This window comes from Rhodnius prolixus, unplaced genomic scaffold (assembly GCF_049639745.1).
Source record: "Rhodnius prolixus isolate KJV_2025 unplaced genomic scaffold, Rpr scaffold_4, whole genome shotgun sequence".
In the NCBI taxonomy this organism is placed as follows: Eukaryota; Metazoa; Arthropoda; class Insecta; order Hemiptera; family Reduviidae; genus Rhodnius; species Rhodnius prolixus.
In genome coordinates, this window is record NW_027411614.1 from 29998957 (window position 1) to 30024771 (window position 25815).

Sequence of the window (25815 nt, forward strand, 5' to 3'; positions counted from 1 at the left end):
TTTTAGGGAGAAGTACTGTAATCGCAGTTTATTTTTCTTGCTCCTCTTAAAAGGAAGTACTGAAATCGCAGTTTAATTTTGCTATTTACGTACAAATACCTTCCTATTTTATTCAAAACGCTTTCTCCAAAAAATGGTTATTGAGGATGGTTTGGGGACCGCAACTATAACCATTCTTTAAAAAGATCTCTCTAGTGGTAATTACGGTTCCGATTTAACACCTTATCAGGTTATAATGATAGAATAGCTTATTCCAAATTTTAAAAAAATCTGTAAAGCAGGCGTAACTTTGCTAATAGACAAAAAGGAAAATCTATCCAAAAGGTACAAAAATCTCCTTAACAAAAACTTACAGTTTAAAAAGTTAAGTATAAGGGTTGATTAAACGCCAAAAGGTACACAAATCAGCAAGTACCCAACATTTCATTAATACTTCATTGATATTATTTAAGTAATTTTACCGCATTAATTTTCATTAATATTTTTAAGAATTTATTAGATGTCACATACCCTTATGCTGGCCAGTTCATTCATAATAGTTATAATTGTGATAAAATGTATATTATATCTTCGTATATATAGGTACTTTATTTTAACTCTATTCCAAATTATTCTTCTGATTTCTCTTTAATGTGCCCTTTATTCTGAAGTTGTCACATATACATGCATGTTAAATTAGAAAAAGACAAATTTAGAGTCGGCTACTGTTTAAATTTGAATCACGGAGGATTTAAAACAATATTTCAGTCTTGAATTCGTCTTACCGAAATATTCGTGAGCACAATTACACACAGTTAATAACAAGTAGATTATTCAAAATTATTTATTCATTTCTCAATTGTAATTTAATTTAGTTCCCCTAATTTTACTTATAGTAAAATACTGGAATAATTAGCTGTCCTAAAAATATGCATATCTTATTTACTTTATATTACATATACACAACATTGTGGGAAGAACACCTAGATGGAGAATGTAATTGAAGACAACTATATTATTTACGATAAAGCCAGATTGACTACTACATAAAATAACAATTACTTTAATCGAAGAATGAACTTAAACCGACGATTTTTATTTAAAAATAAAAATAAATAAACAAAATCATTGATGTATGTTGGTGTAAGCATTTTTTAAAAATTTTTTTGAATTTTTAAGCCTCATATTTTTTTATTTTTATAACGTTTTCTTTTTCACCTGTAATTAATAGTTTGATTATTATAGATAAATAGATATTACAGTCAATCTAAGTTAAATGGTGTGCTACTTGAACAAATATTTTGTAGATGAAAATGGCCAGCATAAGGGTATGTGACATCTAATAAATTCTTAAAAATATTAATGAAAATTAATGCGGTAAAATTACTTAAATAATATCAATGAAGTATTAATGAAATGTTGGGTACTTGCTGATTTGTGTACCTTTTGGCGTTTAATCAACCCTTATACTTAACTTTTTAAACTGTAAGTTTTTGTTAAGGAGATTAAAGAAGGATTTCCGCTCGAAATTATTCAGCTGACTGACTGGTCCTTAGATTTACTCTGTTAGCAGCTTCTCACAGCTCCTCTACGGTGGCGCAAGTGTCCTCAGATTGTTAATGCGCCTTAAATTTAGAAAGAAAAAACAAAACAAAAAAATTTAAAAAAAAGAACTGTAAATGAAACTTTTAAATTTATTTTGCAGTTTTCTATTATTTACATTTGTATTTTGTTGATTGATGTTTAAGACAGTAGCTTCTATTCATTCAATATTCATACAGTTAAGAACTAGCGCAGTAAAGTTCTTTGGTGGTGGTGTTTAAAGAAGGAATGGTGCTGTATAAGGGGCAAACATGAATGTTACGAAGTATTAAAAAACAAACATGAGGAAAAAATATAATCAAAACAGCTGTTGATAAGTATATACCATTTCCGCAGATAATGATAATTGCAGTCTTAACACCGTCTAAAAATACTAGGCTATACCCATACTTATAGAATGAATTTACTTCTATAAATTTATCTAATTAAGTAAAAGACTAATGAAATAGATTTTATATTTATTTATTTTACTATTCTTCAGAAAAATTATTGATTCAAACTAATTGTGCGTACTCCAGCTATTCAAGGCGAAATGTAACTGTCGTATTAGAACTTTTTTTTAAAATTTTATGACCTTCATTAGACTGGATATTTTACTGGGAATCCCCAGTGAATAACTCAAATATTTAGTTACACAACGAAAAAACTTCTTCTATCTGAAAAGAGATCACATTTAAATAAAATTTTCCATCTTTCTGGCTGGTATCCAAAGAAAAGTATAAATTTACATCAAGTTCCCTTTGAAAATTATTACTTTATGGTTTTTTTCACTTTTCCATAATAAATTTCATTGGTAAAATAAGAGATATTTTATTAAAATAACTGTTAACGTTTCGTTTCATTATCATAATACCATTACGTACATAAATAGTACATAATTCTATAAAAATAAATTTAATTTTAGAATTCCTAAAAATTTTAGTTTTTAATATATCAACAACGCAAAGGTATGCATGTCCGGGAAATGTCAAATGAACTTGGAAATTTAACTTAGCATTTAGTAAGATTTTTTTAAATTCAGAATTACCACTTTGCGCTTTCTCTTTCTTCGAAGACTTTCAAAGGTGAGGCTTTGTAATGATTGGTATCCCTGTTTAGTTCGATTAAGAAATGGAGTGCAGTGCTGCTTATACAGGAGAGAAAAAAAAAAAATCCAGCCTTTGATAACACTCGAGAAGGTTTTGACGTCCTTTATTGCAGTGATTTTTTTTATTATTATTACTTAATCAACATCAAGGGTTCTACCCCGTCAATCTAACATCACTATCATGATAAAAGAGTCTGTTTTGAAATGTGAGTAGAATATTTGCAGAACTTTACTCAGTTTTCTCTAACCTGGACAAGATCAGTTCTTTCGCAGTCCAGTCCTCTTTCTCAAACTCACTTCAAATTAAATTCCCTTCTGCCTCGCTTGCCTTCAACTCGATTAACTCTGTTAGGAACCAAACATAATCCTTACCAACTCGACTGTTTTGCCTTAGAACAGGGGTGTCAAACTCGCGGCACGAGATGAACATTTTTGCGGCCCAGTCAATATATCCAACGCAAAGTAAAAATAAAATAAAAATGTGAAATAGAAATGAAACCTTGTATATAAAATTATAATATACGTTGTTTGTAAGTTTTTACAAACTAAAAATCAAGATACAAGCTTGTTCTCCAATCAAATATGGTTGCAAGATTTATCTTTTATGGTTGATATAACCAAACACTTATCCGATTTAAATTTATTGTTACAAGGCAAGGATCAGATCATTACGAACATGTTTGACATAATTAAAGCATTCAAATGTAAACTATTTCTTTGGGAAAGGCAACTGAAAAATGAAGATTTAACGCATTTCCGAAAGTGCAACAAGAATAAATCTAGTCTAGATGATACTGCATCGTATCAAAAATACGCAGACAAAATTTCAAATCTTAGAACAGAATTTGAAACAAGGTTTAAAGATTTTAATTCTTTGGAAGACAAATTTTGTTTGTTTTCTTCAATTTTCTCAATAAATATAGACTCAGTACCCAGTAATTATGCAAATGGAAGTGATTGAGATTCAGTGCGACTCAAATTTAAAGGAAAAATTCATTGAAGTGGGGTGTGCCTGAATTTTACAAATATTTACCGACAAGATTTGAAAATACTCGAAAATTCTCATATTAAATTATTTCCATGCTTGGAAGCACTTATCGGTGCGAGAAATTATTTTCTGTTATGAATGGAAATAGATCTCCTGTCCGAAACTGTATTAATAACGCTCACTTTGGGTCAATTTTGAAAGTAGTCTCGGCCAATAAAATTTCTCCCGAAATAGGAAAGATAGTATCAGATACAACAATAATTTAACTTTATATATGTTTATTACAATGTACTAGTCAAAATAAAAATATTTGTTTCTATGAACATTGATTTTTTTTTTGCGGCCCACCTAAAGTTAAGCATTGTTTATTTGGCCCAAGTTAGCTTTTGAGTTTGACACCCTTGCCTTAGAACATAAAAATGTACTTGACGTCCTAGTTGATCAGTTTCTGACCCTCTCCACAACTTTTGCATTTTTAACTTTTCTTAGATACTTCAGCTGGATGGCCTGGATTATTGACTTATCTCTGACGAGTTCCATGACTAATAGGAATATGTGGAGGTTTGACGGAATGTTGACCAACACACTACATTAAAGTAGTTATCTATTTTTGTTTTACCTCAACACTAATTCATTAGGGAGACACGATACGTGCATATTTGCCATGATTTTAAAGATTTTCAAACGTTTCACTACCCCGGTAATTTTTCATTCCTATAATCCTTCGTTAGTGTTTTCGTTTCTACATTTTTTTGTCTGATTCAAAAACTTAACATTTAGTGAAAATGCAAAACTTTAAAGATAAGTAATATTTATTGTATTGGCCATATTTTATAAATATTGTTATACTATCTCTTTGAATACTAAAAGTTTAAAACATTAAATTTCAAAAATTTTAGAAAAAAAAAGATAAAAGTAAAGTATTATTAATTGGTTCAATAAAGGAGCGCTTGCGCTGATTGTCTGACTTTTTCTCCATTATCTAGGCTGGCGCCTTGCTAAACTAGTAGGTAACTTTCAATAGATATTCTATAGTAGTATTGCAATCAATCAATTTCTACCATCTAAAGATAGTAAAATTGTATAGAGTCGTTATAGCCATTATAAATTTTACAATTGTTATTTACTTCATACATTAGTCAATTAGTGTTTGTAACACTCGACTTTAGTTATTGTACGAGAATAATTAAGAATTAATAAAAATGCTTACCTTTTAAAAGTAGAAATGCTGATAAAATATATTTCTTATGTGAAAGATTTGTGATTAATACACTCGTATTAAATAATACACTTTCAAATAATTATTTAAAAAAAAAAATACCTCTGTATATTTTAAAAAGTGACTGCAGTTCATATAAATAAATTTTTTTAAAAAAAACTGGATGCCAGGTTTGTAAGGATTAAATTTCGCTAAAAGATTAAGATGATTAAACTCAGACTGCCGAAAAGTAATAGCTCCCTTTACTTTCTTATAACCAGATTAAAAGTATAAAAATTACCTTTGATTGAATAATAGTCACATTATGAGATGGAGCAATTACGAATTATGTAGTTTTTGCTTCATACGAAGTACAAATGAATACCAACGTTTCAAAGAATCCGTCCATTTAGGACATCAATATAAAGGTGTACGTGAACATATCGGACCCTCTTATGGAGCACAAATATATTTTCCTAACTATTCTGATATTGCTCTATCACATTTACCGTTAAGCATTTACAGATATATGTATAGAAAATCATGTTAAGTTTTTTTTTAAACCCCGATTTTAGAATCGTCTGTATTTATTCTCTATCTCTTTCAAACTCTTTCAATTTGACCTACAGAACCATTAAGGAACTTGGCTTGCGTCCCGATGCATAATGAAGAAGTCCCAGTATTGTACTTTCACTAATATTCTTTATACATTGGTAAACCTTCCACCCAACTGTCCCACCAAGAGAATACTTGGTTGTGTGTAGAAAGATGCGACTCTTGCTGACCGACATTTTTTACAATATAGTCCAATATCTAAAACGTACTCAAAGACAACTGAATCGAGGGATCTGGAGCAACTGACGTTACTGTTTTGTACAATTTAAAGAGCGTTGGAAATAAGACAAAGAAACCCCCTAAAAGTGCATGCTTCATTGAATAAACGATAAAAAACTGTTATGCTTGTGGCTTGGCTTTCCTAACAATAATGCGTCAAAAACAACCCATTTTCCGTTATAATCGTGATTGTAATGAAAGCATTTCCTGTACTACATTAGGAAAGATCTGTAATGCGGAATTCCCAAATGATTCTCATGGTGGGAGCCTAGTTCTACGTCACTCACTCGCCAACTGATTATCACAGAATTTTATAGATGTCTGAACATTCGAGTTTTTTAATTGCCCTGGAAACGATATTTTTTTGTAATTCCAAGTCCATATTGGCTGCGAAACGATTTTTTTAAATAAATAACAGTAGATGTACTTACGTATAAGAAACATAATTGAAGAGCTTAGTGCAAAAAGGAGTTATCTACATTTTTTTTTCAGAAAATGTGGTTAGTGGCGCCCCCTATTGTATGTTCAATTCTACATTTTTTGGTGTATAAACGAGTCTTTATGCAGACTCGTTTATTATTACTTATTCTCTAACCTAGGTTAGATTTGGAGCAAAAATAAGTTTTCTACTGCAGATAACTTTCTTTTACATTCATTGAAAAAAAAAATTATTAGTTTATTTAATGTTTATATTAGGTAGATATTATAATTTTTCTACTTGACAGGCATAATAATATATCTAACATTCCCTTCGACAAGACACAAAATGTCACATAAAAGCTCAAAAACAAGAAATCTGTTGACTAAAGTACTTAATATTTACTCAAGTTTTACTGAAAATTATGATTTTGGTGCAAAAAAGAGTTAGCTGCAAAGTAACTTTTGCTTATAGCAAGCTTAAAAAATGCCGTGGAAAGTTCAAATTGAGCCCCAAATGACCCCATCACAATATATTAACTAATCCTTACAGCAGACACAACATAAGGAATACATCTTAATATTTAGTTTTTTGTCCCTACTAAAAATTTTAAAAAACTGTAGATAACTCCTTTTTGCAACAAGCTCTTCAATTAAAATGAAGCAATGGAATCTCCGCCAAAGACAGTCCTTGGAGCTTACTTTTTTTTTTGAATGTTATCAGGAATTACCGCCTAATGTCAGTCGATCTATATACGTTCTTTAGAAGCGCTTCGATTATTTGCTAACTGAAGGCATGTTCTGGAATCATTTGGACATCTCATCTAGTAACTCATGATTCATGTCAGATTCAAAGAATAATGCTTGAAATAATCAACATTTTATTTTGTATCTGATTCGATCTCGACTTTGAATTTTGAATTGTCGATTGTGATCACTGATTATTATAAATCTTGCTCGCTTATTCTTGCTTGAGACTAGACGAAAATATTCAGAACTTCAAAGAAGCGAGTAATAAAAACGTGTGCATGATTTTAGGATACATCTACTGCCTCATTTTCATAGTGCCCGTTACTTATGGCTAGAAGTTGGTTACAAAAACAATACTAAAAGTATTATTGTTCAGGATATGGCTTCAAGAAAGCATTTGGCCTTTCATGAGCCAGATTGGTTCAAAAATTTATGAGCAGAGAACTTTGAAGAATTTTGCTATGTGAGCTTTATCTCTTTTAACAGTCATATCACTTTCTGACGATTGCACTTAAACGTGAAAATTAAAATTGATCTTATTGGTTGGTTATGTAAATCTAGTGTAGAGTGGAGCAGCCACTAAAAATAACTCTGCCATTGAAATTCACAATTGGAAATGCCACTTTAAAATCTTATCAGAATTGATTTTCACATTATAAAAAGACCCAAGTACTAAACGCTAATATCCAGACATCAGCCTTGAGAGAAGTGTTGTTATTGTTTACAGTTATCACAAAATTGTGCCCTAATTACAAATTAGGTATATAGTCTAAATTTTTTATTAATGAAGTAGTAAAAATTAATAATAAAGTTGTTATCTTTTATTTATAAAGATATAACACATTGAAAATACTTTTTTTAATTAATTTTATATTTACTTATTTCTAAGTAATTTAAAGTTAATGTAGATCTTTATGTTTAAATACAGAAATTAATTTTGATATTAAATAAACATTGATAAGCTAATATTACGAAAATAATCAATCTTTAAATTTGTTAGCAGCCTTAGAGTTCCCCATCATATTTTTCTTTATTATATTTAGAATCGGTCCAGTAAAAAGTCTATTTAAAAAGAATTATTCTTGTCTTTTTTTTAGAAGCTTTGATACATATCAAAGTAGTTAAGATTTTAAAATATTTGTTAACAAACTATTGTACAGAATTTTGCATTGGATGTGAAAGTAAACTAATAATTTAAAAAAAAAATCAAATTTATTGTGTTTGATGCCAAAAATTAGCGTTAAAAACAAAAATCTTCAAGGCTATAAAAAAATTGATTATTATTCAATAATAATTAGAAGCTGAAGTTGTTCTAAATTCAGCGACAGATGATGAAGAATGCTATTATTTTATTTAACCAATGAATTTGTGGCACTAATGATGTCTAACCTATCTATCGCTCGGGACACCTTGATAAATGAAAGAATGTGATTCTTATTCTCTTGAAGGCTTGCAGTAAGTGGCTCCAGTGAATTAAAGAAATCTGGAGATGATCTCTACAAGCAGATCACATAGTAGTATCGCAACTTCGAAATCCAAACAGGTGATTGATCGGAGACATTATTTTTTGAATCAAGGATTCTCTTTAATGATAGACTTGCTAAGCTTTTATCCACTCAGAAGGCTATGATGATTCTGCACTAAGTAGGAGGTTAAGAGGTTTTCTTGGATTAAGACAAGATAGCTTAACTATCCCTCGATAGTTCTATGTAGAAACATGAATCCATCTTTTATTTACGTTCTAATTTTCTAATCTAAAATTAATTGAAGTATAGATTAGATTCGTGGGTGGTTGATTTGTCAGATTACACCCCTATTTTGAGATTTGTTTTGACATTTCTAGTTGGAGCTTCGCTATCTATTCTCATCCACCATCGTTGTAAGTATTTAAACTTTGTTGGCTGCGCTACTGCCGCTTTTGCTATTTTGTAAATGGATCAGGTTGTTTGAGGGTAACATGAGAACTCCTGCTGTCTCATTATCCTTTTGTCCAGATTACCAGGGCACCCAGACAAGTGTACCAATATTCGTCGAATATCCAGGGTGTCACACCACTGCCTTGAATTTATTTCATAGCATTTCTTATCCACTACAGCTTGTTAGGCTGATAAAACAATTAGGATTCTGGATTTGATTTTTGTTTTTTTTTTTAATTATATCCCAGCAGCACAAATATATTGCTGCTAGCTAGAGATTGACCATTTTTCGTAGCCTTACCGGAATATCATACCTCTGATTAGCGCGTTACTCCCTTTTTCTATCTTGGAGCCGTCCGAGAACTTCACAGAGACAATTTTTGAAATAATTTGTAACTTAACGATTTATGCCCGCATTTTTTCGTTTACGTTTCTTATTTGATATTAGATTAATTTGAAAATCAAAAAAAGTTAAAGGCAGTATCAAATTCTTCTTTTTTTTCACCTTGGCATGGATCCGTCCAAGAATTAGCAAACTAAGAGAGAATAAATGAAAAATTAGTAATTTTAGAGAGGGTTTTTTGGTTTTCAACTAACCTAACAATTTTTTTAGGCAATTGGCATAGCCTATAGCTTTTTTTAGTGGATTGCCGGTCTCCGGAGTGTTCAATCGTTTCAGACAACACTTTCCATTACCGGACAGTATGTTCTAAGTAGCTGCTACGGAGAGAAAATCTAATGCCTTGTCCACACTTGGATACAAAGTCGAGCGATTTCTGTTTATAGGCAATGTCTAGATAAAATCGAGCGATTGTCTCTAGACAATCGAGAGACAAATTCATGTCTAAAGACATGTTTTTGGAAAGAAATCGCAGAACATTTGTCTCCCATTTCAAATGGGAGACATGAGACAATGTTGCGCAATATTTGGTAGTGTGGACGTTTTGCGAGACACCGTCTCCACTTTTCCAGTTATTCTCTGTGAGCTGTAGAGATCGCTTCTCTTTCCATTTGGTTTTAGTTTAGTTTTTTAATGTGTTTTTTAGTTATCAAGATGGGGCCTACAGATAAAGTATTATTGTTAATAGAAGATTTCCACTCGGCTGCTTGTTTGTGGGAAGTGACTAACCCCGATTATAAAAATCGTAGTAAAGAAAGAAAGGTAAAAGAAAGTGAACATGAGGCTGGTGAACGATTCTCCACTTGCCAGAAAACGCAGCGCCACTGCCAACCTCAGAGATGGTGGAATGGTTTCTCTACATCTGCTTTCTCTTTTCTCAATCGTTCTGCCTAAATGCTGGAGTAATTCATCGCAATCACTTGGGGTCAAACGGGTAAAGTTTCGGAAACCCATGCTGAGCTTCTATTATTAGGGTTGAAAGTAAATTGCAACCGAAACGAGGTCCCTCTGCAAAAATTTCACGCCTCCACCAACGTCTCCTCTTCCGCTTTTCTTCATTATCCAAAATTATAACTGCGCAAGCAGCGATCCCAACAAGGTCAGTCATATTTAGCAACTAATGAAGAACAAGGCATTCAAATACACGCGACAAAGTCTCCATACTGTCTATATACATAGTCTGGATACATGTCTATAAACAGTCCCCATACATGTCTATAGACAATCGCTCGACTTTGTATTCAAGTGTGGACATAGCTGGATTCGTACCCGGGATCTCCGCGTTAGAATCCAGTATTAGCCACCGAGCTATCCAGTTAACCCCACTAAGCTAATCCCTTCCCTAACAAAGTTATTATTAATGTTTATTTTTTTAGTTTCAAGAGGGCATGTTGCTTTCAATGAATTTGTTTACATATTCTCAGAAACAATCTCATTAAGAAAATGAATGTATGGTATGATTTGCTAAATAAAAGAATAATTTTAAAGTGACAAATTTTCATTTACTTTTCATCCCTCAAATTATGGGTGCCGCCCTGTATAATATAAAACTGTGGGTTTGAACTTAAATATAATAGACAACACTTACATAACTTTATTGTAGTCTTAAGTTACTTTCACTATACCCTACGAAAAAAGCTTCTTCTTCATTGTCTTCTTAATTATATATTGTGATATCTGGTCTTAGGTAAATTCAAGCCTTTTTTTTTTTTTTTTTGCTTAATTCATATGTAATCTACAGGAAAACAGAAATTGGAATCTTATGAGTAAAAACAAAAAATTTGTATTTTGGTTTATAATTAAATATTAAGCCTATAATAACTTCAGTGTGGCATTTTTCCAACATCTACCAAAAAGCAAGATGATATATTTCAGCTGTTTAGTTGAAAATAAGTTATTTTTTTTCTTGTTTTTTTTTAAACTTCTAAAATTAATGACCGTCTATCCTTCATCTTGTTAAAATAAATTATGTCACTAATAATAAGTGAAAAGACCTGTCATTCCGTTTAGAAATATTGCTAATCACTGCTTGCTCACACTGTTTTGTGACCATTTTTTTGTAAAACTAAATTTTTACTTGACAATGCCATTAATACAAATCTGGTTTGTACGCTTATATGGTTTTCTTTTAACACTATTATCATGGATCTAATTTGAGTCATATTTTAATTCTTACTAACATTATACAGTTTAAACAGTACACTGTACTGAAGTGAAACTTTGCAGGGATCAACCCGAACCCTTCCCGAGAACTATCCTACAAAAAAATGTCTTAAAATGATAAAAGTAATAGTTATAAACCTATGTTTATATTATGTATAAATAATTGAAATTCATTCAGTAAAGAGGAACTTACAGTTGAGGAATTCAGAGAAAGGGAGGATTAAAAACAATAAATTAAAGAAAAATAGTACAGAGAGGGAATCTATGTACCATCTTTCACCTGAAGTAAGCTTAATAAAAATTTTCGGGATGATGTTTAAAATAAGATAGAATTAGTACATATTTAATGATAATGTATAATGGTTGATCGTTAAAAAGTGCACGAAAAAACGTAACGTTGAAAAACACCCAACTTTGACAATTTTTTTCTCTTTTTCTATATATTTAATGATAATCTAAAAAGCCGTTTGTTTCAAGGAAACGGTCAACAGATTTTTTTTTTTCAAAGTTAGTTACAAATTGTATTCTCATTTGAATTATACCGATTGCAAATGAGAAAGGAGAAAATACAAAAGTAGGCACTTTGGATGGTAGCTTAAATAACCTCTCCCTCAGAAGTGTTCTTAATTGTATTTTCCTAAATCGTTGCTAACCGTTTTTGAGAAATTCTTAAACAAACTGAAAAGTGATGTAATGTGGTTAATCCGGTTGACCGTTGTTGTCACTTTAAGCGAAATATTAAATGTGAACTTACAGCGATTTTTTTTTAATTTAATTTTTTTTTTAAATTAATGTTATAATTTACAATCTGTATATATTGTATACAATAGGCGCTACAGTAGCCGAGCGGTTAGAGGCGAGTCCTGTAAAGCTAATATGTATTGTGGTACTGGGTTTGATTCCCGGTCTTAGGCCTTGGATTTTATTTAATGGTTAATAAAAGAAATTTATAGTAAAGTATGTTTGCAAGTCGCCTCCATCCACGACACCTAGTAGGTAGTTGGACGTAAAGCCCGCCTGAAAAAATAGGCAATTACTTTACTTTACTATACATTGTATGCAATAAGTAAATATGGAGAGAGTGATGAACTGATGCAGGAGGAGAGAAACTACCCAGCGGTAGCACTCTCTGTAGGAGAGAGGAGAATGTGAGGAGGAGAGAGGAGAGATAGGAGAATAACGGCGTTTAGGCTTTCAGACCTCAAGGAAGTCGCGGGGCCACTGGCGATTCTGTCAACGAGGAGTATTAGGGATGTCAGAGGAACCGAGACACAGTACAAGAGGATTAGAGCTAGTCGAGAGAGTAGTATGGAATTTTTGGTATGTAGTCTTGGCGAGTTGGTCTTTAAAGGGGGATGTTGAGGTCGGTGTGAAGAGTGAGGTTTTAGTCATTTAGAAAGGAGAGTCAGCTATCTGTCAGAGGAGTTTTGACTAAAATGTTTGTACTGTCCGTAAGCTCTAGTCCATAAGTCCACATAGGTTTGAGAATAGTGTTGTATATTAAGCGTTTGAGTTCAATGTAATAGGACCATCATCCAATTTAATTAATTAATTTATTTTATTTTATTTTTATTATTTTTTTTTTGTTGAGGATTCACACACACACACACACACCTATTTGCACAAAAAAAAGATATTCCGGTAAAAAGTTAAATCTACATTAATTAAAATTATTTTACTAGTAAAGTAGGAAGGAAGGGATTAGCTGAGTGGTTAGAGAATACTGGATTCCAACAAGGAGATCCTGAGTTCGAATCCAGCTGCTGGCCTTTAGATTTTCTCTTCCTAGGAGCTTCTTATAGCTTACTCTCCGAATTCTCTAACAAAAGAACATAAACCGGCAGTACACTAAAAGAAGTTACAGGCGCCAACGTTCTCAGATGTTAAAGCGCCTATTTACGGCAAATAAAAAAAAAACTAGTAAGGTAAGAGAAATTAAAACCTCTATAGACGAAGAAACAATAATGAACCCTTAGATTTTACTGCAATGAGCGCATTTCACTGTTTTATTAAAAGTTAGTCTAATTAGATGTGAGTAAATTTCTATAACAAGAACAAGTTGAAGAATATTTATCAATTAAACGTTTAGTAATAAGCGAATAAGTCTTTTTGAATTAATGGCTTTTATTTTTGCACTTCACTTCTTTCATTAAAAAAAAAAATATAACCTATTTTAATTATAATATACGGCATTATTTTTGAGATGATCTCCGCTGAAAAATATTAACTAGAGGAACAAAAATGAGACCGAGCATGACCTCATAATTTCTGAACATGCAAAAGCATTAATAACTTGCTGCTATAATATTTCATGTTATTCCTCTCAGTTTTAATTTTTAATTAAATGCAATATTAACGAGATAATTACTTTAATATCAATTAAACAAGGGTTTTATTAACTAATAACCATTTCTAACATTATGTGCTGCCACCAATTGTCCTACAGAGAACTTAGTAATGATGCCGTAATACAGGATTATTTCTTATTTTTTTTACTAATCATTTTACTTCTAACTTCTAATGAAAAGGAGATTCTGAAATTCCTATTATATTTAAAAATCATCACAAATTGCTAAATGGTGAAGTGATGATAGAGCTTGCTGTTATTACTTGGTAAAACTGATTAAATTAGCTTTAATATTAGTTTCAACGTTACTAATGTTGAACGTAACTATTTATTTTTAAGGCTACTGTATTCCTACAAACCGCATATTTTTGAGAAAGAATAAATAATTCGTAGATACCTATCCTTATTCTGTTTATTCATTCAATTAATAACTTGACCACAAGTGACTGTTTAGCTGAAAATTTTATAGGAAACAAATTCTTTATTTTACATGATGGGAAGAAGACCCTAATCATCCTGGCCAGAGAGGATCTGTTGCGATAATCTCTGTTTAAATACTGTTAACTAACGACTCCAAGCAATAAATAAATAAAACCTACTTACCCAATTAGGCACAAATGCAGCTAATATTCGAGGACGATTCAACATCGATTGGAGGAATTCGTTCTCAACATCGTCCTCCCAACAGAAATAAACCTTGAATATAGCAATTATCAGCCTAACCTGTACACTCTAAGCCTCTAGTGGCATTTCGACAGAGCTCACAGCAGTAGAGTCTATCGGCTTAACTAAACTAAAACTAGAAGAAAGGCTAGAAGCCTTTGCTTCTTTGGTCAGTAGCATTTGGGGTAATGCTATCCCAAGCTACTGGAAGTGGGGTCTACCAGCCCTCAAAGTTGCTACAAACCTTGAAGTACTGATTTCAAGTACTTCCTTAGATACTTCGTCTACCATCTCGTTACTCACTCGGGCATCCACGATATAACCAGCGAACTAGAAGACATACAACGGATAAGGACTGGACACAGTCCCACACCTGCCTAGAGTTGACTTGTTCTTATTTAATGCCAGATTTATTTACTTAGTATATAAAATCCTCGTCAGCGATTATTGTAAGTGAAGTTATTGCCATTTCCAGCTGATAACAACAAAGAAAAAGTACGCTATATATATGTATATTATAATTTTCCAGGTTTGGGATTTCGACCGATGCCCCCCGACTCTCATGTCGAAAGCACACTGATTTGGTACAAAATGGCAGAACGCAATTATGCTGAATGGACAACCAAATTAGACGAGTTCCTCAAACGTAAGTATTTCTCTTTTGCATTTCAAAGAGATTTTAATTTGCTTATTTGCGTTTATTTATTTTTTTTATTTTATTTTAAAACTTAAATCTCATGTGGTGGATTTTAAATCACTTCTCTCCATTATCTGGGTTCTAATCCTAAAACTTGCATGTAATAAAGATCATGCTAATGATTGTTATACCAAACTGTAGTGTTTTAGAGAATTTGGATATTTTTGTAGCTTTAGTTAATTTACAATAACTTCTAAAGTTAGGCTCTTCCTAAGGCAAAAGCATGATTTCATGCAGTTTTGATAACGATTTGACTGTTAAAAATTAAAAAATTATTATTTATTCATTTTTTTATTTATTTATTTTATTAATGTTTATGTAGGAAATAGGCTTAGATATTTGGCAGAAAGCTGAAAAAGTTGGCTGATTTATATTTCTAATTTAGAGAAATAAATATTTCTACTTTATCTATTACATTAATTATGGAATTAACAGTTTACATGCACAAAAACTTCTCACACCCTCGCGTTTCTATCTTTCGATCCTGGTTCTATTCAATTCTGCATTAGCCCTACACTGCAGTAAGTTCGCTTAATGATTTAATTCTTAGCACATATCCTTTAGATATTTGCTTGATTTTAGAACAAAATTGTCTTAAACGTAAACATGGGGATGAGACAAAGTCTTACAGTTGGTTTCTCGCAACTTAGCTCGAAGAATATTCTAGAAAGTGTGCTGATGCATTGTCGTGGTGAAAACAAAATAAGTTTTTTATTATTCTATCAAATTTACGCTAACTTAAGCGAAATATCATCCTTTGACAGTTATTTACTTTGTTTAAAGAATGATTGAAAGGAACAAATGCTTCTGAACTTCTACCCAAAAATCCCAAAAGACTGAAAATAATTTTCTAATAGATGCTTATTTTTTTTATTTATTCACTCTCCATGATCTTGAAATGAATCATAACTTCGGGATTGTTATGCCTTACCCTAGTTACGATTAGGAGATCTCTAATCTATTAGGAAATTGAATGGCATGCTTAGCTTTGTAATCATACTTTCATAATCATACGCTTTTGTTACATATCTTAGGACAAGTTTACTAAGATTTAAACATGCAATGATAATGATTAGGTTAACCCACAAAAGAGTCCAGTTGTGGTAGTTAAATCGTGAATGGATGGATATACGACAATCTTTTTCAATTATCTTTTTATCAGTGGCCATGTTTCTCATTAATCGAGCTTGTAGGTTTTTCATAACTTACCAATATTTGTAATTTCAATTGATTTATAAGTCTTCTTACAATGAAATAACACTTAAAATTATTTCTTTATAAAAACAAATAAAAATAGAAGTAGATAGTGCAGGTTGTAATTCTTTGCAAGAGTCATTTTGGAATTTATACTATATCGAATTGCCCCCTATTCTTTAGTATTAGAATTAATTAACCTCTCGTTTTTGAGAATGAATGAATGAAATAATGGCTTCTTTGTAAAAGGGTTCTGTTTAAAAATATACTTCGATTCGCGTAAATTTTACTGACATTATTTACTTAAAAAGATATGTTTTATAAAGAAAAAATTAATTGTTTAGAAATCAGTTTTTTTTTTATTATTGGAATTGGTTTGGAGGTTGTAATAAATGAAATGTCGTTTACCTATGCTTTGTCATCAAATTAAAATGTAGTTACTATTTATATAGTTAGAAATTCAAGAACATTTAATCTTCTTTCAAAAATACTCTTCTCTCATACTGGGCAAATTAGTTTGCAAAATAATTGCTGACACAATTTTTGTTTTAAAATATTATATATATATATATTGTAGTCTTTTAAGCAGATGTAAATTTCTTGATTTTGAAGGAACATCACATTGGATATCCTACCCTATTTATCAAATTAAAGCTATTGTAAACTTTAACTCTGCCTCATTAAATGTGTTTACTTCACAGCTTACAGGGAACCCGATCCCCAGTATGAGAGTTTTATACAAAACTGTGATTACGACACTGCAGACAATGTTGATCGAGTTTGCAAGATAGATATTAGCGGTTGGTCGCCATGCCTTAAAGACTCCAATTATAATTACCACACTGGAGCTCCTTGTATCTTCCTCAAACTTAATAAGGTAATTTATGCCTCTGGCGTATGATTCAGTTATTATATTAAAAAAAAAACATGTAAATATGACTGGAACTTCAGAATCTGATTGTTCATTTAAAGATATAAAACCACTGATTATTGGAGAACATATGAAATGATAAACAGAAATCAGACGCCTGTTCGGTGATTTCTTTACAACCAGTCTTCAAAAAAATTAATAAATGAAAACAAACCTTAATAAAACTTCATCTTTTACTTCAATGTTTACCCTTTCTTGTATCTGGACCCTTATTGGGTGCCACCTATTTATTTTATTTTCGGTTCAAACAAAAATCATAAATGTGGAATAAATCTTTTGTATAGATATTCGGCTGGATGCCAGAATTTTATAATGATACAGAACACCTTCCAGAAAACATGCCTCAAGACCTTAAAAATCACATCAACGACGAAAAGAAACATAACCCCAAAGCGGTAACTTAGAAATTTTCTAATTTTATTGTGAATAATTCAAAATAAGTGTTACATTTTGACATATTACTCGCAAAGACTATGTAGCTGAACAAGTAAATTATATGTATATACTATAAATAATGTATGTATCTTTTTCTAGTTAAATACCGTATGGGTTTCATGCGAGGGAGAAAACCCTGCGGACGTAGAAAATATTGGTTCGATACAGTACATACCAAGACGTGGCTTCCCTGGATATTATTTTCCTTATAAAAATCAAAAGGGCTATCTCAGCCCAATCATCGCAATTTGGTTCGAAAAACCAGCAAGTGAGTAAAATATATTTTATTGAATAATTTTAATATTTTTATTGAAATGTGAGTTTACAAAACTATGGAATGTAGATATGTAGAAGGAGGAGCTATAAATCCTCTTCTGAGCATCTGTAGTAGCTGCATTGCGTTTCAAAATTTGCACTTCCTCGCAATACTGTCTTCTGTGAATTTTACACTTTAAGTTTGAATGTGTGAATTTGTGTAGCGTTTGTCTTTGATTCCAAGTATTCATACCCTACCACTCTAGGCCTTTCATTTATAAATGTGCCTGATCTGGAGGTTTCTGTGCAAACCTTGAACTGTATATCCTCTGGAAGAACGTAGGATGGATTCTATTTCCAGGCACTTCATCGAAAAAAAGGCTAGATGTCCTGTTTTCTCTTTGAGGACCTAAGTAGGTCTTAATTGTAAGATTCGCACTTTTTTCCATTAGTCAGATTTCCATATCCTCTGCTCTCATAATGCCCAAAGTCTCATATTGTAAATTAATTATTGCAACACAAACAGATTTTAAGAGACTATTTATTTCCTCTTCCTCCTGCTATAATCTGTACAAGGACTCCGAGCGAAAAATTAGTATCATCCTTTGGTAAAGGTTTCTGAGCCTTCTGGGCCAGTAAAAAGACTAGAGTGCGTCGGCATGTACTGGCAATAATTTGCAGTAATTTATCTTGAGCAGTTATTGGACTTGTTCATTTCTCACTGACCCTTACCTCTCCAGCCTAATACTCTTGATGGTAGGGGTAACCCCAGAGGAAGAAATCTACACCACTAAGCCTGCCATCGATTGCCTTAAAAGCTCTCAAACATCGACTCAATGTTGTCACATACCATCATTCTACTCGTATGCAGGTCCATGTGTGGGTGTAGAGGCAGGTGTCACTGGTATGGGCTACGGCAGTCCTATCCATTTACACATAGCCAAATATCCGCTTTATATTGCTATGAAGGACACCAAGCGATTAATCCTGAAACATTTGTAAATAGAAGACTAATTTATTTTTCCTATTCCAGGCGGTGTACTAATAAACATAGAATGTAAAGCATGGGCGCACAATAATAATAATAATAATAATGTTTTATTTGAATAGGGAAAACAAAATATACATATTCTTTCTATAAACATCAATGACATGGTACATTATCGTCTGTCAGAGTCTCATTTGAAACAAAAATTATTAACTTAATGATAAATACATATTTAATGAAAAGAAAAGTGAGGAAAAAGAAAACTATATTTACATAAGAATACTAGTTTTAAGTGTTACTGTAGTATTTGGTAATAATAATTAGAGTAGGAGAACTATATACAATATATAAATTAATAGTTAAATTCATTAACTAAATACCTCCTATAACGCATCGCACATTTTACAAAATTAATCAGAGCTCTCCAATTACTACCATTTAGTAAGCATAGAACTTCTTCTTTATTAAGCACGCGCTTATTAAAATATCGGATCCTGAACTCTCTCATAATGGGGCATTCAGCCAAGAAATGAAAAGTAGATTCAATAGACCTGAGGTTGCACATTGAACACAAATAATTGCGAGTGATCCAGGGTTTATAATTTAAATTTAGGCCTTCGGTTCGCACTTTAAATATTATTTGTTTAGAAAAGTGATCAATATTCAGTTCCATGTAATTTAGGTCATAATTTAGGCATTTCTCTTTATATTGCTATGAAGGACACCAAGCGATTAATCCTGAAACATTTGTAAATAGAAGACTAATTTATTTTTCCTATTCCAGGCGGTGTACTAATAAACATAGAATGTAAAGCATGGGCGCACAATATCCAGCACGATCGTGCGGAACGTCGAGGCTCCGTACACTTCGAGCTCATGATCGACCATTAGAAGCCAGCGCGTGTGAACTAGAGCTAAAAGCTTAAACATATATAAATTTAAATAAAATTTAAACATTCCCTACATCACCAGCCTAATTACAAAAAAGAAAAAGTAATAAAATAGCAGCCGATAATTTTAAAAAGATTTTTTATTTTGTGATGATAGCATATTTCAATATTATCCAAATTCAAGAAATAAGAAACATTAAACATTTTCTTTTATTTTTAATCATTGTATGTTATAAAAAAAAAAACGAAAAATTTAAATTAAAAAAAAAGAAAGAAAAAAGTAAGACATAATTCTCCGTCTAATATTTAATTTATTTATATTCCTCTCATTAGCCAATTTAATTGGTGTTTTAAGACGTGTAGCTCGCACTATCTGTTGGGAACAGTAGGAGTGCTATGTTTTGGCTGTGCTACTTACTTCCTTTTAATAAGCGGTACTTCTTTTTTACATAAATATATATAACCAAATCATATGTATGTAATTTATGTATAAATATATGTGTGTACAATTAATTGGAGAGGGTAGAGAAATATCCTCTCGCCGGCTCAAAGTCCCATTCTACTCACTTTAAATTGTCTACACCAATCCAGGCTTGAATTATTTCTTTTCACAAAATGAGGGGCAGACATATATTTGTTAATTGATTATGTTTTTTAAAAATAATAAATACAAAAATAAATAGGTTTTTTAATGTTCGATGTAAAATCTATACTTCTACAAATTAGCCTCTATTTCTAGATGAAATAGAGATATTTCTAGATGAAAAAATATAGACCCTTCGATAGTGTGGCTGCACGTTAATTAATATTTCCTCATAATTCTGCTATCACTACTTTCAAACTTATTATTATTTTTGTTTATACATTTATGTATGACTAAATATGTATGTGTATTGTTTACTTGTAAACAGATATGTATATATATGTATGCATATATACTACCGGCACAAAATCGTGTGTACAAATGTGAGTTATGTACTTGGAATTATGGATGAAGAAGAAAATTACAAAAAAAAATCGAGGGACTTTTATCTCGTAAATTATTTAAAAATAAAATAATGAAGAACATAGAAAAATGCATCAAAAACTCAATAAAAATAAAGTAACACCATAAAAAGTGGGTATCAAAACTGTGTAGATGATATGTGTATTAAATCTAAATTGTGTGTTCAGTGGCCGATGTTATGCTTACATTCTAAGTACTGGTCTTGTACTTATTTCTCATTAAAAAATATATATATATTAGCCCATAAGGTTGTGCCCCTCGAGTAATAATTAAAAAGGTAAATAAATAAATTGTAACGTTTGATTAATTTGAAAACTAATTGAATAAATATTTTAGTTACCAAAAATTGGAAAAAAAAAATTAAAAAAGGGCTAAAGTGTATATTTTATAGAGACCATCCGGGTTTGTCTATTGACGCGTATTGAACGCATTTAAAACTAATTAAAAATAAAATTTAAAAAAAAAAACACAAACAATCGAATGCTTAAAGTATTAGATTAGAATGTGATAACAAGGGCGATAAAAAATTTGAGGCGAAAGTGGGAGAGATACATAGTTACTTAAAAGTAATAAGTAGAGATATTCACTTAGTTTCTAGGCATCACCTTAATAATAGTCTAGTCATTAAATAATACTAAAAAAAGAAAAAAAAATAGTTGTAATATGCTTTGAGCTGCCATGTTATTAGCAAAATTCTGTTTATATATGTCCAATTATATTTCTGTTTTATTTTTTATTTATTATTTATTTTTTTCTTTTCTACTCATTTCCTAGCTTTAAGATATGTGTTCAAATTATGTTCTAATAATTTATAAAAGAAAAGTAATAATAATAAATACTTGTAATTTTTGAAAATTAAATAAAAAAAATAAAAAAAAGAATCTGTTGACAATTTCAAATTTTATACAAGCATTATCTATTGAAAATACTTGGAGATTGTTGTGATTGGAAGTGAAGTTATCACTATTTGGGGAAAAAAAAAATCTCTATATATATACTTTTAATGTTTATTGCATTCTTAATAAAATTAGTAGGTAGCCACAAAAAATTAAATAAATAAAAATTGTTACTTTAGTAAGTACAATATACAGTATTTAGATTTTAAAAAAAGAATATATGTCGCTAAGAGTCTATATATGTAAATGTAATTAATCAGAATTCACACCATCTGGGTACCTTGTTGTTACTGGGAAAAAATAATAAAAAAAAAATCATGGTATATTGAACAACAGTTTTTGCCTCTGTAAATATAAGTTGTTCACTGCCAGAAAAATGTTGTTAACTTAACATTCCTTTGTTTAATACAATTTGAACCCTGTTCTTAAAAAAAAAAAAAAGAAAAATTAAAAAAAGAAAAAAAACATAAAATATTAAAAAATACATGCTTTGGATCTCATTATTGTACCTTTTTCCATTTTTTATTAAATAAAATACTTCTTTTTTTTAATAACTAAACCGGGCCTAAATTAAGCAGGTTTATTTCACCTCCATTATATTACTCCACTCTCTAATAAATATATTTCGAATAATAAAACCATCATTAATTAATTGTATAGTCGAGAACGTTCGATTTGAATGATTATATTTTCAATGAGAAATATAATCCAATATATACATATATATGTACTTGAGTTATTTATTCATGACATGTAAATATTAAGTATAACTTAATTTTTATAATAATTTTAAAGGGATACTTTGTTGATATTGTTAGCCTCATTTGTCTTCTCCTTTTTTCTTTTTTTCTTTTAATGTTTGTCTAATTTACTTTTAAATTTAACGTAACGTTATTTTAAATGTAGCTCTAATTTCCACTAACTTTCCATTGAATCAGAATTTCAATTCAATTAAGTGCCTCTTTAAAATATTTTACTTTATTATTTTATTTTCATTTCTTTTTTTGAGAGAATACAAAGCACTTGAATTTTTTTTTTTTTTTTTTGTAAATAAGTAATATAGTGGTTAATTGCTATTCAATGAGCAGTTTTTATACTGTTTTAACTATGTGTGAAATTAATCAGTTTATAGCTAAATCCCAGTTGGATCCCGACCGGTTATAAAACATATTTAAAAAGTAAAATAACGTTCTACTATATTATTCAAACTATTAAACATGCATAATTAAACAATAAATAAAAAAGAATATGATAATGTTTTTATAAAAAGATGTACCTTTAAATAATTTTTGTTCTTAATTAGAAGAAATAGTTCATAAAATGCGTTTTTAAATTAGAAATAGTGAATTCTAGAAAATAATTTTTTCATTAAGCTTGTCTGATGCAACAAAAAGCCTGCCGAAAACGGGATTTTACCGGCACAAGTATTTTCTATAAATAGTGGTCGTATTTTTCTCCTCCTGACATTGTTAATATTGTTTACTTAAATAAATAAATTTTTTAAAAAAAGATCAAAAACCACTTTTTATAATGACAATATAGAATAAAATTTTTAAGAACGGAATAATATTTTAAAAATAAAGATAAATATTCAATAACGTATGCCTTCTGAAAGTTAAATTTTGAGATTGTTAATAAGTCAGCAATAGTTATATTTTTTCGAAACTGATTTCTCATATTGTTACAAATTAGAATACATGAATTTTTATTTTTTTATGTTAAGTTCATGTTTTATTGTTGAATAGTTATGTATCTTTTGATTGGCATAGTTGTGCCAGATAGTAGAGATTAAGGGAAATGAAAAATTACATGTAAGTTTCTGCGTCAAGTTTAGATAACTTACGCAGGTATGTACATGATACCCACTACAATGGCAGTAACATTTGCCTAGGAAAAACGTAACAGACAAATAAAAGTAATTTTTTTTTAAATAAATTACTTAATTTTTTCAATTTACTGTGTGTGTAAATTAATTTCTCTCCGGGCTACATTTTCAAGTATTGCGGACATTTTTACTTGACAACATAAAATTAGTTGCTGACAAAACTTCTACCGATATTGTTTCAGTTTAAACATGAAAAAAAAAAAAAAATTAGGGCCAGTTCAATTGGTTTCTCATAGTTTTAATTTATTAGTTACGTTTGCAAAAACCTGGTCAAGAACTGGTTTAAGAAAAGTAAACCAACTTTAATATAAAATAAAATAATTGCATAAAATTGGCAATTTTCTTTTTGGGTTTTTTAAAATTTTTATTATTCTATAAATTTATTTTCAGTTTATTATGCACATTTAAGGCTTCGTTCATTCAATAAAACAAGTTTATTTCTAAAGACTCTCCAGAAAATTAATCATTTGTCATGAAAATGAAATTAATATTTGTCATGTATAAGTAAATACGATCTAATTAAAACCAATTTTGAATTCTTGTCACTATTTATTATTCTTTCTAACCTCCGATCAACTTAAACAAAATGTTATTTTACAAACAATATTGGTAGAAAATAGAATTCACATTTGGATTTTTCCAGCCGTCTAATTTAGCTTAAACCAACATAGTTCCAATATCAGTATTAATCATAGACAAAAAAAGAAAACATTGAATCAAACTTTAATTTCCATGCAGCCCATTAAGAACACAATTCAAAATCACATTGGCGCTATTATGTAGTTAGAATTGTGATCACTTTTAATTATCACTACTTTTAAACCAGTAAAAAAAAAAATATATATCCATTATATAGACGGTACTTTTATTTAAAATGAACTGAAAAAGGCATTTTATTATTGTAAGAAATTTTCAGTACATCGATAAATCTGAATCCCGTCTGAATTAAATTTTTTATTCAGGCCTAAACAAGGTAAAGCCGAGCCAAAGATCAATACAAGGCATCTTGTGTAAGCAGAAGTGTCCTGCCAAATGGTCCTTAATGTTTGCTTAATAAGACCGGAATGTAGGTGGCAAAAATGACAAACTTTCAGCTACATATTCAATTGGTACTTTTATCCTTAAAACTCATCGAAAGAAATATTTTACGTTAACAATGTTAAAAACGTATGAACATAATCCATAAAAAGATTAACTTAACAATTTTGATTAATTTTCCGTTCAAGGCTTTACTTTTGTTAGTTAAATTATTTATATTTAATATTCAGAAAATAAATAAAATTCCAGAAAAGTTAATCAGTAAATCGATGAATGAACAATTAAAAAAAAAGAGTCATTGCTTTCATGTTTTTGTCACGTTCATTTAATAATTTGTGTTTCCTTAATCATTTTTCCAGCGAATAACGGAAATTTTCAAAACTTTAATGATATTATTCTGAGAATTATTACTAGTAATTTCCATAAATGTATTCGCACATTTATGTATGCTAATCCTAAAGCATGTTAACATACATATGTTCTTAAACCGAGTTTAAAATTGCATTACTAATTTATGCCCATTTCATTGTAAGATTAGGACCATTAAATTGTTTTAAAATTAAATTTGATTTCAAAACTGATAGCACTATAGCCAGTATTTTTTTTTTTTTTTTCTGTATAAGAGGAAGAGCAGATTTCTACTTTAACTTTTTATTGGGAATACACGATTTGAGATTCCTAATATCAAAAAATGGTTCAGTGGTTTCTCCCCATTATCGTGAACACTTACTACTGCTCTTACGATAAGCGATCGCAAGGACATGTTCTCTTCAATCTCCTCTGAGGATTACCTGGAAGAAGATAGATGTTCGATTAAAGCTGTTGTAGAGGAATGAAATTTGAGAAAAAGAGTTTTCGCAAGTTGATGAAAGGGATTTTGAGGTCATTAAGGCTTATGAGGTTAGATACAAAGAACGAAGCATTAAGAATTTTTCGAGGTATCTTTGACTGTAATGCCTGGATGCGCAGAGAGTTGGAACGTTTAATCGTTTCCCATATTTCGATGCCGTAAGTCTGAATAGGTGGGAGTAAAGTAGGTGAAAAAGTTACTTGTTATTTAGGTTGAGTTTTGATCGTTTGTTAACTAGTCTTACGAGAAGTTGGTTAGTTTCTTGTCTTTTCATTCTAGTGTTGGGATTTCATGTCATCCGTTTGCTCAGATATAGTCCTAGGTAGCGTTTGCCCATAGTTGATTGTATAGTTTGATTGAAGGTCGGATTTTACGTACAAGGGTAAATACTATAAGTATATAGTAA

The 25815-nt window shown here is 30.5% G+C and overlaps 1 protein-coding gene across 3 annotated transcripts in view; it reads left to right on the top strand.

Moving 5' to 3' along the window:
* nrv3 (sodium/potassium-transporting ATPase subunit nervana 3) overlaps nt 1–23132 on the top strand; it is a 37714-nt gene extending 14582 nt beyond the window's left edge. For 2 of the 3 annotated variants that reach the window (XM_074131440.1, XM_074131438.1), the window contains exons 3-7: nt 14874–14990; nt 16937–17112; nt 17451–17561; nt 17701–17869; nt 19629–23132. In XM_074131440.1, the coding sequence (XP_073987541.1) occupies nt 14874–14990; nt 16937–17112; nt 17451–17561; nt 17701–17869; nt 19629–19735 (680 nt within the window). In that variant the 3' untranslated portion in view covers nt 19736–23132. Of the gene's footprint in view, nt 1–14873; nt 14991–16936; nt 17113–17450; nt 17562–17700; nt 17870–18889; nt 19033–19628 lie in introns of those variants that run through there. The other variant, XM_074131439.1, reaches the window with a different exon arrangement.
* Nucleotides 23133–25815: the final 2683 nt, after the last annotated feature.